Source organism: Equus asinus, chromosome 14 (assembly GCF_041296235.1).
Source record: "Equus asinus isolate D_3611 breed Donkey chromosome 14, EquAss-T2T_v2, whole genome shotgun sequence".
NCBI classification, from domain to species: Eukaryota; Metazoa; Chordata; class Mammalia; order Perissodactyla; family Equidae; genus Equus; species Equus asinus.
In genome coordinates, this window is record NC_091803.1 from 5659239 (window position 1) to 5676345 (window position 17107).

The 17107-nt window shown below is 52.0% G+C and overlaps 1 protein-coding gene across 2 annotated transcripts in view; it reads right to left on the reverse strand.

Moving 5' to 3' along the window:
- TECPR1 (tectonin beta-propeller repeat containing 1) overlaps window positions 1-6557 on the reverse strand; it is a 30900-nt gene extending 24343 nt beyond the window's left edge. For both annotated transcript variants that reach the window (XM_014855999.3, XM_014855997.3), the window contains exons 1-5: window positions 6445-6557; window positions 2662-2908; window positions 2002-2184; window positions 1617-1739; window positions 636-761 (exon numbers count right to left, since the gene is read on the reverse strand). In XM_014855999.3, the coding sequence (XP_014711485.3) occupies window positions 636-761; window positions 1617-1739; window positions 2002-2184; window positions 2662-2886 (657 nt within the window). In that variant the 5' untranslated portion in view covers window positions 2887-2908; window positions 6445-6557. The remainder of the gene's footprint in view (window positions 1-635; window positions 762-1616; window positions 1740-2001; window positions 2185-2661; window positions 2909-6444) is intronic.
- Between the last annotated feature and the right edge of the window lie 10550 nt (window positions 6558-17107).

A 17107-nucleotide genomic window follows, 5' to 3' on the forward strand; every position in this document is an offset into this window, starting at 1 on the left:
TCATATACCCACTCATCTACCCATCTATCCACCCATCCATCCATCCACCCACCCACCCACCCATCCACCTGTCCATCCGTCCATCCATATGTCCACCCACTCATCCACCCATCCCCCCATCCACCCACCCACCATCACTCATCCATCTATCGATCCATCCATCTTATACCCACCTACCCATCCACCTACCCACCCATCCATCTGCCATACTCCCAGAGACTGCTGTGTGGGAGGCACCAGAAGGGAGCAGGCAGAGAGCTCAGAATCTATCTGAGGAGACAATATTGATGGCATCTGAGTTCATGGTGGGCACTGATCAGTGCTCCGGGGGCTCAGAGGAAGGACAGGCCAGGACCAGGCATGGAGTGGGGCGTCAGAGGCTCCTGGGAGGGGCAGGTCCCAGTGGGTCCACAGGACAGCAGGAGTCACAGGACGGGGGTTGTGGGAGCCAGGTAACACGCTGCCTGCTCGGGGAAGCCCCGGCTTTGGGACGGGAGGTGAGGAGACGGTCTCAGGGGCAGGCTTCCTTCCTCCTCCACCTCCCACCCTCCACCCAAAAGGCCAGCTTCTCTCCCGCCTGTGGCCGACCTCCCTCAGCCACCTCCCGTCCAAGGTACAGGGGGGCATGGCCTCACCTTTCCCTGCAGAGACACGGCCCACACAGACAGGCGGCCCACGGGCTCATCTGTGATTTCCCATCCCCCCACAGAGAGGTCATTGAAGGGGTCGGGCAGTTGCTTGGGGTCATCCTTCGAAGGGATCTGAAATGAGGTGTGAGGCAGTGGCAGTCAGGACCTGTGGGCACCTTGGCCAGTAGAGGGCACTGCTCCCCTCCTGGTGGGCGCCTGGTCCTGCACCACGGCCCCCACACGCCCCCTGCAGCCTCCAGCACGCTGCCTTCCATTCTCCAGCTCAGCGCACCACCTGACCTCACAGAGCAGGCACACGAGGACAGAGGCGTCTGCCCTAAATCTCCTCTGCCCCATCCTCTATCAGCCACCAGGCCTGGGCTGCTGTCCCCGAGTGGTCACTGCTGCTCCAGAGTGGAAGGCAGACGCACATATAAGGTCTTGGCTCTGTGCTTTGCAGTGACTGACTGTGACTCCAGCCCCGTCTAGAAGGGAGCGGACACAGCCCTGTCCTGTGAGCCCTGCATGACACCGGCTGTCACCTCGCTCTCTGGGCTGCTCCCAGCCCCACCTCACGGCCCTGACCCTCCGGAGAGGTCTGGTGAGGGCCCGAGGCCTTCCTCTCATTCAAGGCCGTGGAGGACCCGGGTCCAGGCCTCGTGTCCCTAAGTTGGGAGGTTTTTCCGGGTCACGGGAACAATGTGAGAGCCAGAGTGGCATCCATGGGGGTGAGGGGAGGAAGGGCACAGACTGAGTCTCAGTCTGGGACCGGGCAGCGGAGACCCCGGTCAGGACAAGTCCTGTGCTGTCCCAGCTCCTCATGTTGCCATCTCCCAAATGAAGGGACACGCAGCACTGCAGTGTTCCCAGGGCAGGAGAGGACTCAAGGCAAGGTCTCAGGGTAGGCGTGGTGAGGAGGGCAGGGGAGGCTCCCTGTGACTGCCTTCTGGGCCCCGCCCTGCCCCCAGCCCACCCCGCAGGCTCGACCTTGGCCCAGGAGTCGCGGGACTTGTATCTCCTGTACCGGATCCACCGCCGCCTCCGCACGCAAGAATTCCACTTCTTGTCCCTGGTGTAGGTGGCAGGGAAGTCGATGGCATACGTCCACCCCTGAAATACCAAGGGGGCTCTGTAGGGTCTCTTGGGGAAGAAAGCTGAGGAAGGTGGGGGGCAGGCTGGAAGAGAGGGAGGGGACAGCGACATGGCCCAAAGCACCATCCCCAGCAACCCTGGGCAACATGCGGGGAGTGGCAGGGCGCAGACTGAGGTCGGCAGCCACAGGGCAGTGGGGACAGCACTGGGGGATGGACGGAGCAGAGCCCAAGACGCTCCCTCCCCACAGGGAGGCACGGAGGGAAGCGAGTTCACCTACCCCTTTCTCGGTGGGTTCCCCTCCAAAATTCTCATCCACGTACCAGTCTGACTCCCACTCCCAGTGCAGCGAGGGCAGCGCCACCCCATCCAGCGGCCGGTGCTGGAGCCCACTCACGTCACTCCACGGCCAGCGGTCACTCGGCAGGAGCTTCTCACAGAAGCCACCCACGGGGTTCCAGCGCTGAGGGCCAGAGGCAGAGACGGGCCTTAGGCCTGCAGCTGGCCTGGGACAGCAGCGGTCTCTCGGGGAACGTAGCACCCTGCCAGCAGGCCCTCCTGGTTGTGTCCAGGGTGGGAAGTGAGCAGAGGGCCTGCCTGGAACTCAGGGATCAGCAACTCCCAGGACTCTTCACATGAGCCAGCACGCGGCCCCAAAGGGCAGAGACCTGGCCAGCCACAGTGCCCCGAGGGGCAGACAGTGGAGGGCATGGCCCCATCCTGAGCCCCTGGGAAATGCCCGGAGCCCATTCTTTTGCAGATCTGGCCAGCCTGCCTTGGTAAAGACACAACAGGCACTCTGGTCCCAAGGACCCTGGATTCTATACCACTCAGATTTTAAATAGGATGAAGAATGTGGGAACTGGCCAGGAGTCGGGTGTGGGGGCTTTATCTCCCAACAAACCAACCAACTCAGCAACCCAAACACACGAGACCCCACCTGATTCTCATAGGCCTCCTCCCGGCGGCGGATGGGGACGTCGCTGGCGCACACGTACACATAGACCTGGTTGTCGCAGGCGATGCCCCAGCAGCACTGAGTGGCCGCGCTGACCCGCTTGAACTCCAGCTGGGTGTCCTTGCACAGCTCCCAGTACTGCCCAGCCGTGGAGAGCGTGTACACCCTCCCGAAGAGATCCACCGCCCAGAGCACCGAGTCAGGCATGGCGGTGGCAGCTGGGGGACAGCTGGTGACAGGAGGGCCAGAGTCAGTGTCCGCGGCCCCAGGCTCCCAGTCTAGGGCCCTTTTTCATCATTGCCTTTCCTTTCCTCTAATTATGGGGATATTTTTCAAACATACAAAAAAGTACAGAGAAAAAAATATAACGTCAAAGTATCCACCGCCCCAAATTTAGTGAATATTATTATTCGGTCATCTTTCCTGTCAAAAGAATGAATGAAAAGCCATAGATTTAGCTGAGTCCCAAATATACACACATCTTGCTGCCCATGTGACCTTCCTGTATGGGTGTGGTGGGGACATCCACACGTGCCTGGCACCCCAGCCAGAGTCTTGTGTGGTCCTACGGGAGCCCTGAGGCTGGATGGTGGAGATGTGAGGGTCCTATCTTCACCCTCCTTGTGTGACCACCTCTCTCTCTGCCCCAATCTCACTCTTCTGTCAGTCTCCATTCCTGTTCCTTCTTCTCTCCTCTTCCTTCCTGTTATGTAGGGGATGGCCGTGGTGACTGATAAGCTCTTCAATGAACTAGTAAAGATAAGCTCTACCAGTGAACCCCTCATCCCCCAGGCTGCTCCCTGGGTGTCACTCCTGGAGCCCTGGCTTCTGGAAGGGACAAGCTTCCTGCTGGTGGCAGGGCCACATGGTCAGACCCACGGCAGTAAAACAGAGCAGCTGGACAAGGGCGGCAGTGGAACGGCAGTGAGGAGCTCTGCCTCACAGGGCACCTCCCACATCCGAGACCAAACACTGCCCTGGGGCCAGGATCGAGGGAAGAGGCTAAAGGTGAGGACACCACCAGTCTGGTTTGGAAACTGGAGCGACCAAGAGACAGAGCAACTCTGGGTGCCTGGAGGCTGTTGCCCTGCTATTCCACTCTTGCGGCACGCCAGAGGCACGTGGGCACTTCAGAAGGCATGGAGACTGGAATGAGCACACGGATGAAATGTGTCTGAAAACAGGAGCATCTGCCATGGACAAACAGGTTCTTTCAGAACAAAGCATGTCTTACAAACACCAAGAAGAAAGAGTGCGGGCTGGGAAGGAAGTGACCGAAGGACAAGGAACAGAAAGAAGGGTAGCGGAAGCAGCAGGAGGCAAGCATTGGGAAACATCCAGAACAGGAAGAGAGATGACAGGAGGGAGCCTGACCAGCGGAGCGGAACAAGCGCCAGGGGGCCTGCCACAGAACCTCGGAACACCAAGGCCCAGTCAACCACAGGGGAAGTCAGAACTAGCCTTCTGAAGCCATTTGAAAACTGGCATCTGCGTCCAGGTGCCTGAGCTGGAACCCCCGGAAGAGCTGTGGTAACCCCCTGATATCCTTTTGCTTCTCCCTGGTCAGGGATGAGTGTCCACTATCGCCCTCTGGCATCTATACTGTGACGAAGGGTGCCCACAGTCACTGCTGGAATTCAGGTCCTGCCTCCACCACTTTCTAGCACCGCCAAAGGCCAGGTAACCCCTCTGTGTCTTGATTTCCTAATCTGTAAAAGGTAGGACGGAATACTGACTTACTTAGATAGTTGCTGTGAGAATTAAATGAGATAATACAGGAACAGAGCTTATAATAAAGTTCTACCCAGCAAGAACTCAATGAGCGTTACTGATGTCATTTTATTACTTGGCCGGTAATACCACAAACTCCCACTTATCTTCTGTCTCTTCGAAAACAACAAAAAAATAAAGTCCCCTCCTGTTCAGCCTGAGTCTTCAGTCTCTTCATTTCCTCAGCCCCGAACAGTGCTCTGCACATAGTAGGTGTTCAACTAAAGTTTACAGATAATCACCACGACCTACATCCACCATACTGCCAACTCCCTGAGCTGAGATGGAAATACTGCTCCAGGGAAGCCAAAGTCATCAATGACTTAAGGTTAGAAGGAAGGTCATAACAGGTGGATAGCTGTGTGATAAAGCAAGCATAGTAAAAATCTTGGTGGTGGGTATGTGTTTTCCGTATAATTCTTTCAACTTGGTTGCATGTTTGAAAATCCTCATCATAAATTGCTACGGAAAAAGTAAAGGTTTTTTTTTGGGGGGGGGATGTCATTTCCTACAGTGTCATATTAATATGAATCGAATCTTCAAAGACAGATCTCAGCTCACAGTTCACCACATAAGCAAACAGTTAACTCATGCTGTCTGCAGCTTGAGCTCAATGAATAGTGACTTTGACTTGTATGTGATAGACGTTCCTTCAGAGAAATGACTAAGTAGTAATAGACATAATTGAAACTTCTGGGCAGCTAACGAAAGACTCTGCTGCAGAGGAAGGATGAGGTTGGCGTTATGTTTGCATACTCCCTTCAGAGTGACTGGGCACCAGTCATTTCCTAGCTAAAGATGACACAGGGTGAACATCCTTGGGCAGCTGCACCTCCTTCCCACCTCTGCCAGAAGGCCGCCCCAACTCCTCGCATGCCTCTTTCCAGCTGTGGGATGATCAGGTAACCTGTCCAGGGACACCGGGTCACTGGGTCGGAGGACTCTCAAAAGGAGGGTTGGAGCATTGAGTCCATGATTCTAGGATCCTGGGATTTCTTTGTTTTGTAGGGGTGAAAGGACAGAGGGAACATCTTCCAAGAAAGCAACCTCCGATTCACCAAGAACTTTTGCACAATGAATTCCAGTTGGACCTTCAGTCATTCCACTAAGAAGGCCAGCGCACCGCCCTCAGAACCATTTGCCTTTCTGCATGGGCTTATTAACAGATCTCTTCAGAGACCAAAAGGTCCCCAAGGGAAGGTGGGGGTGGGGGTATGGTAGACGGTGCAACGCAGTCCCAAGGGAGCTCCTGAAGCATTTATTTCCTGGAATCTTCCTTAGGACGCCTTCCTGAAAGGTTTCCTGCTGGTTTGTTTTTCTATTACACCCTGTCATTCCCACCACCTGTGCAAACAGAGCGAGCCCAGGCTGCTAAGGTCTCTCTTACTGTCTGCCAATTGCGGGGGCTGTTGAAAGACGACATCAGGCTCCAAAGAGGTGAGAGGAAACAGCAGGACATGCATGGTAGTAAAACCCTTCCTGAAGAGCAGAAGGTGCCCTGAGGGAGCAGCCCTGAAGAGGAGCCCCCTGCCCGCCATCATCGCGGGCCGGTCAGCCTAGTTTCATTCCGGTTCCACGCACTTGGGCGACAAGGCGGGCTCCCTCTCTGCCACCAGCAGCATTGTCGGCGCCCGGCCCTGACCATCTGCCAGCGCTAATCCCGCGACAAGCAGATTTGCCCCCATCATTGCCCAGAGAAGGACCAGAAGCTCCATCCTCTAAACCCTTCAGGCTCCAGCAGCCCGATTCCCAAATCACTCCAGAGCAAAGGCTGGGGTGGGAGCGTCACCTGTCGCTGCGTTCCCGAGGAATGGCAGCGGCGCTCCGCCAACCGTGCAGGAAAGAGCACGAGCACAGCCCCTCCCGCCCTCCCCGCGAGTGTCGGGGCAAACGCAGCCGCCACAAGAGGAGGCGCCGCTGCCCTCTGCCGCCCCCCGACCTGTCCAGAGCGACCGTGGCGGCCGTCGCACGCCCGGGACCCGCCGCTGCACTCACCTCGGCCGGCGTCTAGCGGCCCGGTCGCGGCGATTGCTCCTCCGCGGCGGGGAAACCTAGCCGGCCCTCCCCCGCGGGCCGGCCGAACGGGCGGGCAGGAAGCGGCGGCCAGGCCCGCGCCCATTGGCCGGCTTCGCGGTGACGCGAAGGCCGGGAGCTCATGATTGGCTGAGACGTGTCGCGTCACGCCCACTTCCGGGGTCGCGGAGAAGTGCGTGCTGCTGGAGGCTCGTGGGGCGAGCTTTCCGCGCGCTCCCGGGAGCAAAGCGGACCCGCAGCCCACCTGCCGCCCCCACCAGGACCGCCCTCCGTCGGGACCCGGCTCGTCGATCCCCAGAACCCGGCGCGCCGTGCCCCTCGGACCTGCCCGCCGGAGCAGGCGGTGTGTTCTCGGGGCGCAGGCGAGGAGAGGGGGCGGGTCTGGACAGTGCCCGGGTGCGCAGCGCTGCAGAGACCGGAGGAGAGAGGAGAGCCGGCGAGTGGGCGCTCAGCCGGGGACATCCAGACAGGTGTCCAGCTGGTTTCCATCTAACTGAAACGTCGCCCACAAACGCACAGCTGTAACTTTCTTGGGAGAAATCCTTGAAACCTGTAATTTTGTGAATACAGCATGGTGTGGTAGCAGTAACAGGTCACTGTTTCGTTCAGACTCTTGTGTGGCCGGTGAGAGAAAAGATAACTTGAGGTCGCTAATATGTGAGTGCTTGCGGGGTGCCAGGCGCTGATGGAAGTGCCATCTGTGCACCCTCTCATTTCGTCCCCCCCCCAACCCCCCGACAACCCAGAGAGGGAGGTGTGGTGTTATTCCCAAAGTTAGGATGGAGAAAGAAAAACAAAACAAAGGAAGATGTGATTGATGAAAGGCCAGGCACTTATAGGCCTAGAGGCTGAAACAATGTCACTTGGACTTAGTTTCCCTCTGCCTGGTTCTTGCTCCTTTCGGAGGATGCAGACCGGCTTTTCCCTGGTCATGATGGCTGGAGAAGCCCCACGTGGGCGGGTTCCAATGGGAAAAAAGGCAAAAGCCTCCAATTCACCCTGGATGGCTTTGTGGAGTCCTGTGTGTAACCTTGACCCTAGCTTGCACGTGAGGGAATGGCATTTGTGGACTGGCTTAGTCTGGAGATGTGGGTTGTTACGGACTGTATGTTTGTATCCCCCCGAAATTCATACATTCAAACTCTAATCCCCAATGGGATGGTATTTGGAGGTGGGTTCTTTGGGAGGTAATTAGGTCATGCAGGTGGAGCTCTCATGAAAATAGTGCTGCTATAAAAGAGTTCATGTGCCCTCCCCTTGTGAGGATATGGTGAGAGAGTAGCTGTCTACAGGCCAGGAAGCAAGCTGTCACCGGACACCAGGTCTGCTGGTGCCTTGAGCTTGGAATTCCAGCTTCCAGAACTGTGAGAAATCAATGTCTCTTTTTTTAAGCTGCCTAGTCTATGGTATTTTTGCTATGGCAGCCCAAGCCACCTAAGATGCACAGCGTGAGGGCTCAGCTAGACGAAAGGGATGGATCCTCAGAGGAAAATTAGAGTCCTGTTGGCAGGAGGATGAGTGGCTGCTAGACTACAGAAATAATAGTCTGGAAGTAGGGAAACCTGGATTCTGTTCTGTCATGACCCTTTGTAGCCATTTCTCCTCTCTGGCCTCAGTTTCCGCATTAAAAAAAGGCATTGAATTAGGAGCTCTCCATGGTCCTTGTGGTGCTCATGTGCTGTGATGGAGTTCAGTACCAGTTTTCCCGAATTCAGGATCGGACACAGCAGCCCTTCTGGGGACCCATGTTCCTCCCTCCTCCCAACCCTCCTCGCCGAGTCCTTTCAGCCTCTGCAGAGCTGACTCTCTTCACTTACTGTCAGGAGGTCTGCGTTTTCCCGCCCTCACCGCAACTGGTAATTCTCATTCTCATTTCTGCTTTTTCATTTCAACCTTCATTTCTTCCTTGGTTTCTTTTCTAACCTTGCCACTTGTCTCCTGGGCCGGACACAGTGGGTTCAAATCCCAGCTCCATCCCTCTCTGTGTGAGTCACTCAGCCTCCGAGCCTGTGTCCCCATCTGTAAAACGGGAATAACACCGCCAGTGAGAAGGGGCGTGTAAAGCACTTAAACGGTGCCTGGCCTCCAGCGAGCGCTCACGTATTCCTAGTGTTACTATTATACTCTGTGTGTATTCAGGTTTGGGGCACGTGGCCATTGGCATCCCTGCTTAGTGAGAGTTCCAGAAACACTTTAGAAACAACACTTGTTTCAGCAGCATTCCAAATGATTGATAGAGGCCTGCTTTCAGGATGTCAGACATCACGGTATATATTTCTGGTATATGGACCAGGGAGGGATGGCTGGACTGATGCCAGGCTGGGCTTGCTAAACATCCCCAATGGTTGCCCATCAGGTACAGGAGAGAGCTCAGGCTCTTCCCGATGGCTTTTCCCCACCCGACTCCACCTTCCATGGTAGCCTCGTTTCTACTGAAGCTCCTGTGAACCTTTAAGCTTCAGCCTTGGCAGAATTCACTATGGCAAGCCCTCTCTGACTCTGTCAGACCTCTAGGCTTCCCCCACAGGGCCCCCACTGTCCCACATGTCCTACCTACCTTCCTTCTTCCGTTGTCCATTCTCATTCAGCCTTACATCTCAGATCAAAGGGATCAAAGGTCAACTCTTACTGAACCCAAGGGAAAGCAGACCTGGGTTATCGTGGCTTCATACTTTGTCCATTCTCCATTCTAACCCTTCACGTATTGTACTATGATTGTTTGTTTTCCCGTCTCCCTGACCACATGGTGAGATATACATGGGAGTGACTTTCTTATCTGTATTGGAATTTCCAGGGCTTAATAATTGCCTAACACATAATAGGTACTCAATTTTTATTAACAGAATGAATATTCTTCCCTTAATCCCCCAGAAAATGGGTAAGTCATGCATTGAAAAATGTTGGAAGAGGCTGAGCAAAAAGGGCAGAGATTAGCAGAACAGGCCCGCACACATCTCTCTCTCTCTTTCTCTGTTTCATCCCCCACCTCTACCAGTAACGTATGCACTAGCTTGGGCCTCTCCTAACACTGCTTCAGGTAGGCTCTCCATGTGTTAAGCGGAGGGGGTTAAGTTGTTCTAGCTCTTTCTGACGGCATATCTCTTTGTTAACCACTGTTTGATTTTTCAGTGGAAACTATTATTTGCTGGGAGTAAACTCTCCATCGCAAGTGGCTCGCAGTGTTTTTACTTTTAATTCTTCTTAAGTCACTCCTCCCTTTGTAAAGCCACTGAGTCAAATGTCTGGCAGTGAGCCTGGTACTCCTGAGGCGGGACCCCGGATAGCCTCGTTCCTTGGCTTCAGTTTCCCCTTCTCACCGCTCAGCCGGTAGTGCCCAGCTCCCGGGGTAACCCACACTGTACCCAGCCACTTCCTTCACACTCTGCTAATTAAATGAATTTCAACACTTTTGTTCTTCTTTGCGATATTTAAGATGCTCGATGAAGCAGCTAAAAATGTGGTGTTTCCCCCGTCTCTGGAAGAGGAAACCTTGCAGAAACTGTCTGTAGAAAAGTTCAACAAAGGGGCCGGCCCAGTGGCACAGCGGTTAAGTTTGCACGTTCCGCTTTGGTGGCCTGGGGTTTGCTGGTTCAGATCCCGGGTGCGGACATGGCACCGCTTGGCAAGCCATGCTGTGGTGGGTGTCCCACATGTAAAGTAGAGGAAGATGGGCACGGATGTTAGCTCAGGGCCAGTCTTCCTCAGCAAAAAGAGGAGGATTGGCAGCAGATGTTAGCTCAGGGCTAATCTTCCTCAAAAAAAAAAAAAAGAAAGAAAGAAAAGTGCAACTCAAAGTTCATGTGCATGTCCAGATTCACATATCTAGATACAGGCAACAATGCCTTGAAGTAAAGAAGTGATGTTTTTCTTTCTAGGAGAAAACTTACGAAAGTTCCAAAACCTAAAACCCAAACAGACAAACAAACAATGGGCTAAACCTGGAAGCCAGTGATAGTCGCTGTCTCAGCTGTCAACCTTGGCCTGGTCACGCGGTTATGCAAACATGGTCGAGTCGAGTGTTCGTTGACACACATATTTGGAGTGCTTGCTGTGTGTCAGCTTCTGTGCCAGCGCTCGTGGGGATTCAAACTGGCCAAGGGACCTTTTCACCTGGAGTTGCCAAGGTCCAATGGGGGAGAGAAAAATACTTTAGAAGGCAGGCAAGACTGAAACCCACAGGGGTTTATTTAAATTGTGTTTATTATACAGGTGGTTAATTAGGGGTTAAGGAGGCGAACTGAGAAGGTTAATGGGAAAGTACAAGGAGCCAACCACTGGCTAGTGGTTAAGATTCGGCGCCCTCACCACTGCAGCCCAGTGTTCGTTTCCCAGTTAGGGAACCACGCCACCCATCTGTCTGTAATGCTGTGACAGCAGCGTGTTGCTGTGATGCTGAAAGCTATGCCACCGGTATTTCAAATACCAGCAGGGTCACCCATGGTGGACAGACAGGTTTCAGCAGAGTTTCCAGACTAAGATGGACTAGGAAGAAAGACCTGGCCACCCACTCCCCAAGTATTGGCCATGAAAACCCTATGAATAGCAGCGGAACATTGTCTGACATAGCGCCGGAAGGTGAGAGGGTGGTGCAAAAAGACCGGGCAGGATTCCGCTCTGCTGTGCACAGGGTCACGAGGAGTCAGACTGACTCAGCAGCACCAATGACAAAGTACAAGGGTCAGGAGGAGACTGAAAGAAAGCCCAGGTTAAGCTACTTAACATAAACTAAGCTCCAGGAGGCAAAATGAAACTCGCACTGTCAGTCCGTGACATGTACGTACCACGAGGCACGTGGTCTCTATATTTATCTGGTGGGCCGGAAGCTTGTCAGGCAGGACCACCTTCCACTGGCTTTATGCATCGTTCTGCACCACGCCACGTGACAGCCACTGGTTGACAGTCATTTGAGGAGCTTCTAATGGCAATCAACTCTAGTGGCATCATCTGCCTCGTACCTGTATGTAAAAGGAGCATCCTGTTTATTTGACTCCAGAAATAGAATTTGTCTGACAAACTGATTGCACCTAAAATGTCTTTCATTGTGTTTTACAATCATTTACACAAAGGAAGTTCATGATTAACCTACTCCAGGGTGACATTGCCTATCCCAAACCCCATCAGCCCTCTTTCTAGTGCAGGAGTGGGGCTCCGCCGACTGCCGCCATAGGTGGGACCCGCTGGGTAGGGACTGAGGAAGCGGTTCCTGGCCTCGCTCTGCTGACCTCACCACAGCTCTCCCAGGCAGGCAGGGCCCTGAGAGGGAGGCCACCCGGCCAGTAGGGGTGAAAGCCGGGCCCAGATCCAGCTCTTCCACAACATTCTGCTATGCTTTTCCGCTCCTCTCCAAAAGCCAGGAATCTACAATGGCCGGAAACAGAATTAATGAAGAAGTGCTGCTAACTTTTTGCAAGAAGAAAAGCTTGAGGAAATGTAACAGACTCTTTTAGGAGTTAAAGAAGAGATGCTAGGACCAGAGGCATAAACCTAGTTACAGATCTAAATGTGAAAGACAAAATGAACCTTCCCTTCTTGAAGATAACATCCTAAATATTTGAGATAAGGAAGGATTTCTACAAAAAATAAATAAATAAATAAACGTAAAAAGCACCAACTGTAAAGGAAAAGATTGATACATTCGACTACCTTAATACTTAAGAACTTCTCTTTATCAAGACACCGTGAAGTGGGTAAAAAGGCGAGCCACAGAGCAGGAGAAGAATTCGGCAACACGCGCACCAACAGAGGGCTAGGATCCAGAATAGAGAGAGAACTCCTGCCCATCAGTAACAAAAAGATGAACATCTAAATTGAAAAAAGGCAGAGAACTTGCATAGACACTTGAGAAAAAAGAGGAAATACAAATGGCCAATAAACTTAGGGAAACGTGCTCAACCTCAGCAGTAAGTGGGGGAACGAAAATTAAACCTACAAAGAGAGGCCTCCCAGATAGGCTAAGGGGAGGTGCAAGTGGGGCCTCACTGGGGAAATCAATCTAACAGGGCTGCCCTGGGGTCAACAATGCCTGAAATAATATACACAGCAGGGACCCACACGAGATCATTATCAGCAGCACTGTCTGTAACGGCCCCAGGGGTCCAGCAGTGGAATGGATAAATAAATGTGTATCGTCATAAAATGGAATATTATTGGTAACAAAAGTTGAAGTACACCGAAATGCAACAACATGGATGAATCTTGAACATAGGCCGAGTGAAGAAAGCCAGATCCGAAAGAGTATATATGACCCCTTTTATACGTGAAATTCAAAAATAGGCAGAACTCAATTACAATGTTTAAGGATGTGTGTTTAGTGGTAAAAGTATAAAGACAAGTAAGTGATTACCATAATGTCACCATAACAACCAGAATGTGGATGCCTTTGGGCACCAAAGGGACAGACTAAGGCTTTGGGATTGCTGCCAATGTTTCAGTTCTTGACCTGGATGGTGGTTCCATAAGTTCTGAATTATAATAATTCACAACGTTTACGTCTTATACACTTTTCTCTGTGCATTTTACAATTGAAAAAGGTTTTTAAAAAGAACATATGGTAAAAGCAACTGTCTTAGTTTTGCATGAATGGGATAACAGCAGTGGCATCTCACATGATTTTTTTAGAACGCCATATCTCAAACAATCCAGAAAAAAGACAAGATTATGTGCCCTGGAAATCTGTCTGAGGCACAGAGCGGGCTCTGGGGTGACAGTGACACCAGTGTCAAAGATGGAGAGAAGTTTAAGTAAAGTCATTTCCAGAAAAGTAAGGGCAAAGAACACTTTCTAAAGATAATATTTTCTATAAAATGTGATTTGAATTATGTACATAAAACCAAATTAATAAATATTATAAATAGACATTCATTTCATTTTCATTCTCAAAAAGTTGAGACCAAGTCGACCACATTTTTTGCGGGAGCTTCTCTTCCTCTTTCCAGAAGAGTCTTCTCCATGTTCGGGCAGTGCCAGTAGCTGTTACCCAGCCCGCCATGACAGAGTGCTAAGGTACAGGGAAAGAAAGTAATTTGCCAGTGTTCGCACAGCTAGTCAGAAGTCTTGGGGAGCAAACCAAAACACGAAAGGGAATCCATGGCCACGGGTGTTGTGTAGCTTATAGAATCAACAGAAGTCTGAAAAGCCAGGCTGAGAAAACAGGCAAGAGCCGAGGGTACCTGAGAGCCAGAACCACAGCTCAGTTGTTGCCATAGCAACAGCCTGATCAGGATGTGGGCAATGATGCTGTTGGGCATCGCCTCATTGCCACCGTCTCCACTCAGCTCTGGACCCCGGATGCTGGGTGCTGCTGCCACAGGTGGAACGCGTTCCAATCTGTCTGTTCTTTTTGTCACTCACTGCAGACCCGAAGTCCTACGCTCCAGTGGGCCAACACCCAGTCCTTTGCCCATGTCTTAGGGACTGGGGGTTTGACAGAGCAAGGATCTCACCTTTTAGGGTCCCTACCAAGACTCCCAGAATTCCCAGGTGACAGAAGGGAGTTCACACTCTGAACAGTCAAAATTCCAGTCGTTGTTCCTTAGAGCCAGTCAGTGGCAGGGCTGGGACGACATGAGTTTCTACTGTCCCTTCTGTCTTGCTTTGGACCTGGGGACTGAGATGGGTGGTGAACACCAGTAACCAGTGGCAGTGTCCTGACCCCCTTGCATAGTTGCTAGGGTCAGATCCCTCATGAATGGAAAGCTCGCACTGCTGTGCTGGAAGCTTCTGAGCTCACCCCACACAAGAGAAGTCCCAATGGCAGCCCTTTAGTTACTTTCAAGCCAATAATCAGCAGGGTGAGGGTGGTATAGCTACAAGGAGCACAAAAAGAAATACTCCAGGCTCCTGTTGTCAATGGGCTTGTGGTCTAATCTCTGAAAAACATCAGCTGGATCTTACTGCTACCTTTAATGTAATGTCTTTAAAATGCCTGAATTCCTCTTTCTGGCCTCCCATTGCGTTTCCGAGTAGGTGTTTTAGGGGTGAAGTGCTCCAAGCGAGATCTCTTTTCCCAATTTACATTTGACAGTTATTGCCAGTCTTCTTTCTCCCTAAATGATAAAGATCGCCAGTTAAAGGAAGCTTTAGCGGTGTGAATTTCAGGATGGTTTGGCAAGCTACTTTGGTGCCTGGTATAGTTCTTTCAGCGTTGTCAGTACTGGATAAATGCTGGAGAATGGCCCGAGATGGGGCAGGGAGTGGGTGATCTTGAGAAAGTAGGGCAAGAGATAGGGGTGCAGAGAGGGAGCGGGGAGGGAGGGAGAGAAAATTTGCTTCAGCTTTCGGGGTGCTTCTAAAGGCAGCCAAAGAAAAATGTCTACTGATCCAAAGACAGTCAAATTAAGTAAAACTTCGTAAAGGAAATTTCACCAGAAAGCAAAAAGGGTCAGAGAAGGGACTGGGGGCAGCGTGGGATCCCTGCCCAGGGCCTCTGGACCACCGAGAAGGACGGCAATCCCACCCTGAAACCACGCGAGAGGCACCTTTTCTTCCCAGATAGAAAGGAGTGAGTTGGACGAGGCTGTGCGTGACCCAGGCGGCTGTGAAAGCCCAGAGAAGTCAAGTCCTCGCCTGGCCAAGGATGACGGTGGGGTGTGGGAGGTCCCACGGCTGGGAAGGAGGCAGCTGGGATTCAGGGTGCAGGCCGTCGGCCCCAGAGCCTGTGCTTGCATCCCGAATCCCGACTGCCTCTCTGAGCGCTTTGAGGATTTCTCTGATGAGGCGACACGTCAGCAGAGGCCTGAATAAAGTGGCGTGAGGACAGGGGTCTCTCCCAAAGAGTGAAGTGGACAGAGGGAACGACGAGTGCAAAGGGCCAGGACCAGCCGGGAGGCCAGGGAGGCTGGAGCCCGGGGATGGGAGGCTGAGTGGTAGATGAGCTCAGAGCGCCCCAAGGGAGAGGTCCTCTGGGGCTGCGGCAAAGCCATGAGTCATAACGAAACTCCTGAGATGCGTTTCTAAGAAGCGCACACGAGGGTAGTTGTAAGTGCAGACGAGGGGTGAGTAACAGACTGTGCTTTGTTGGCACTGATTTCATTAAGTGAACGTGGCAGACAGACCCGAGGGTGGCCCCCACAATCTCTGTCCCTGGTATAACCCCCTGCCTTGATTGTTGACTGACCTACGACTTCCTTCTGGCTAGTAGAATAGTGCAAAGAGGAAAGGATTTTGCAGACATAATTAAGGTCCCAAATCAGTTGATTCTGAGTTAATCAAAAGGGAGATTATCCTGGGTCAGCTTGGTGGAATTAGGTAAAAGCCTTTAAGAGGCACTTGGCCCATTCTGAGGCTGGGAACTCTCCTGCTGACCTCGCAGGAGCAAACAGCCGTGTTGTGAAGGGCCTCTGGGGAGGGCCACGTGGCAGGGGACTTGGGGCCTCTAGGATCTGAGGGCGGCCAATAACCAGCAAGAAGCTGCGAGGAAATGAAACCTGCCGACGACTCGAATGGGACTGGTGGCGGATTCTTCCCTACTGCTGCTTCCAGATGAGAACGCAGCCTGGCTCACACATGGATTGCTCACATCTGAGCAGAAGACCAGCTAAGGCGTGCCCAGACTCTTGACCCACGGAAACCGGGTGGTAATCACTGTGCGCTGTCTGGAGCTGCTAACTTGGTGGTATTCATCATGCGGCAGGGAAAACTAATCTAGCGGGAGATCGCTAACGTGGGCATGTTGTTTTTCCCCCTAATGATCAAGTGATGCTGCACACTTGTCTCTGTCTGTTTAAGATGAAACAGGGAAATGCTTGGGACCAAGGAACAAAGCCAATGGCCCCAGAAAAAGCAGGAACTGCCAGCACCGTGGTTACTCATGAGAACCAGGAGGTGCCAGGCCCGGTGCTCACACACTAAAGCCAGGTAAAGGGCGGGACCAGCGGTGTGTTCCCAGATGGATGATACATCACCCAAATGTCCTAAAGAGATGACACAACCACTAGGTTCCGTCCTTCATTTCTTGGCGATGGAATTTCTCGATGGCCTTGCTAATTTTTATAGAATACCGATAAGGCAAACATACATTTTTAACAATGCTAACAGATCAAGTCACTATTTCATAAGGACAGGATGAGGTTCATACGTCATAAAAACCCAAAGATGGGTCATGTAATGCCACCAAGCAAGATTTTAAAAATGCATAGTTTTAGGAAAGAACCAAAACCTAAGTGAAGAGTTTGAGCTTTCCAGATCTGATTGATACGGCAAATGACACTTACTTATAAAAAGCAACTTTAATCTGATGACCTGTAGCCTGGTCTGAATTGCCTTGGGAAGAACAATCTAGATCTGGCCCCAGGCAAGGGTCAGCCCATCGCGAACCGCAGTGCCTTAACTCGGCTGGTTAGGGATGGTCATCTTTTTCTCTGGGGCCTTCAACCCTGGAAAAATATCAAAATAAATATAGCTATAACCCAAAAGGTGTATTTTTTAAAAAAATTCAAGGACATAATGAAGACGGTTGAATCCACGATGTAGATGTTTAGGGTAAGAAATTGGTTATGTAGTCATTCCATTAGCATATGCTTGATTTGCTCTCTAAGGTGTTTGCAATATTCAAAAATATTGCACCATATTTATAGCTGCAAGTTTAATTACTTAAGAGAATTACTTTAACATATTTGTAATCGTG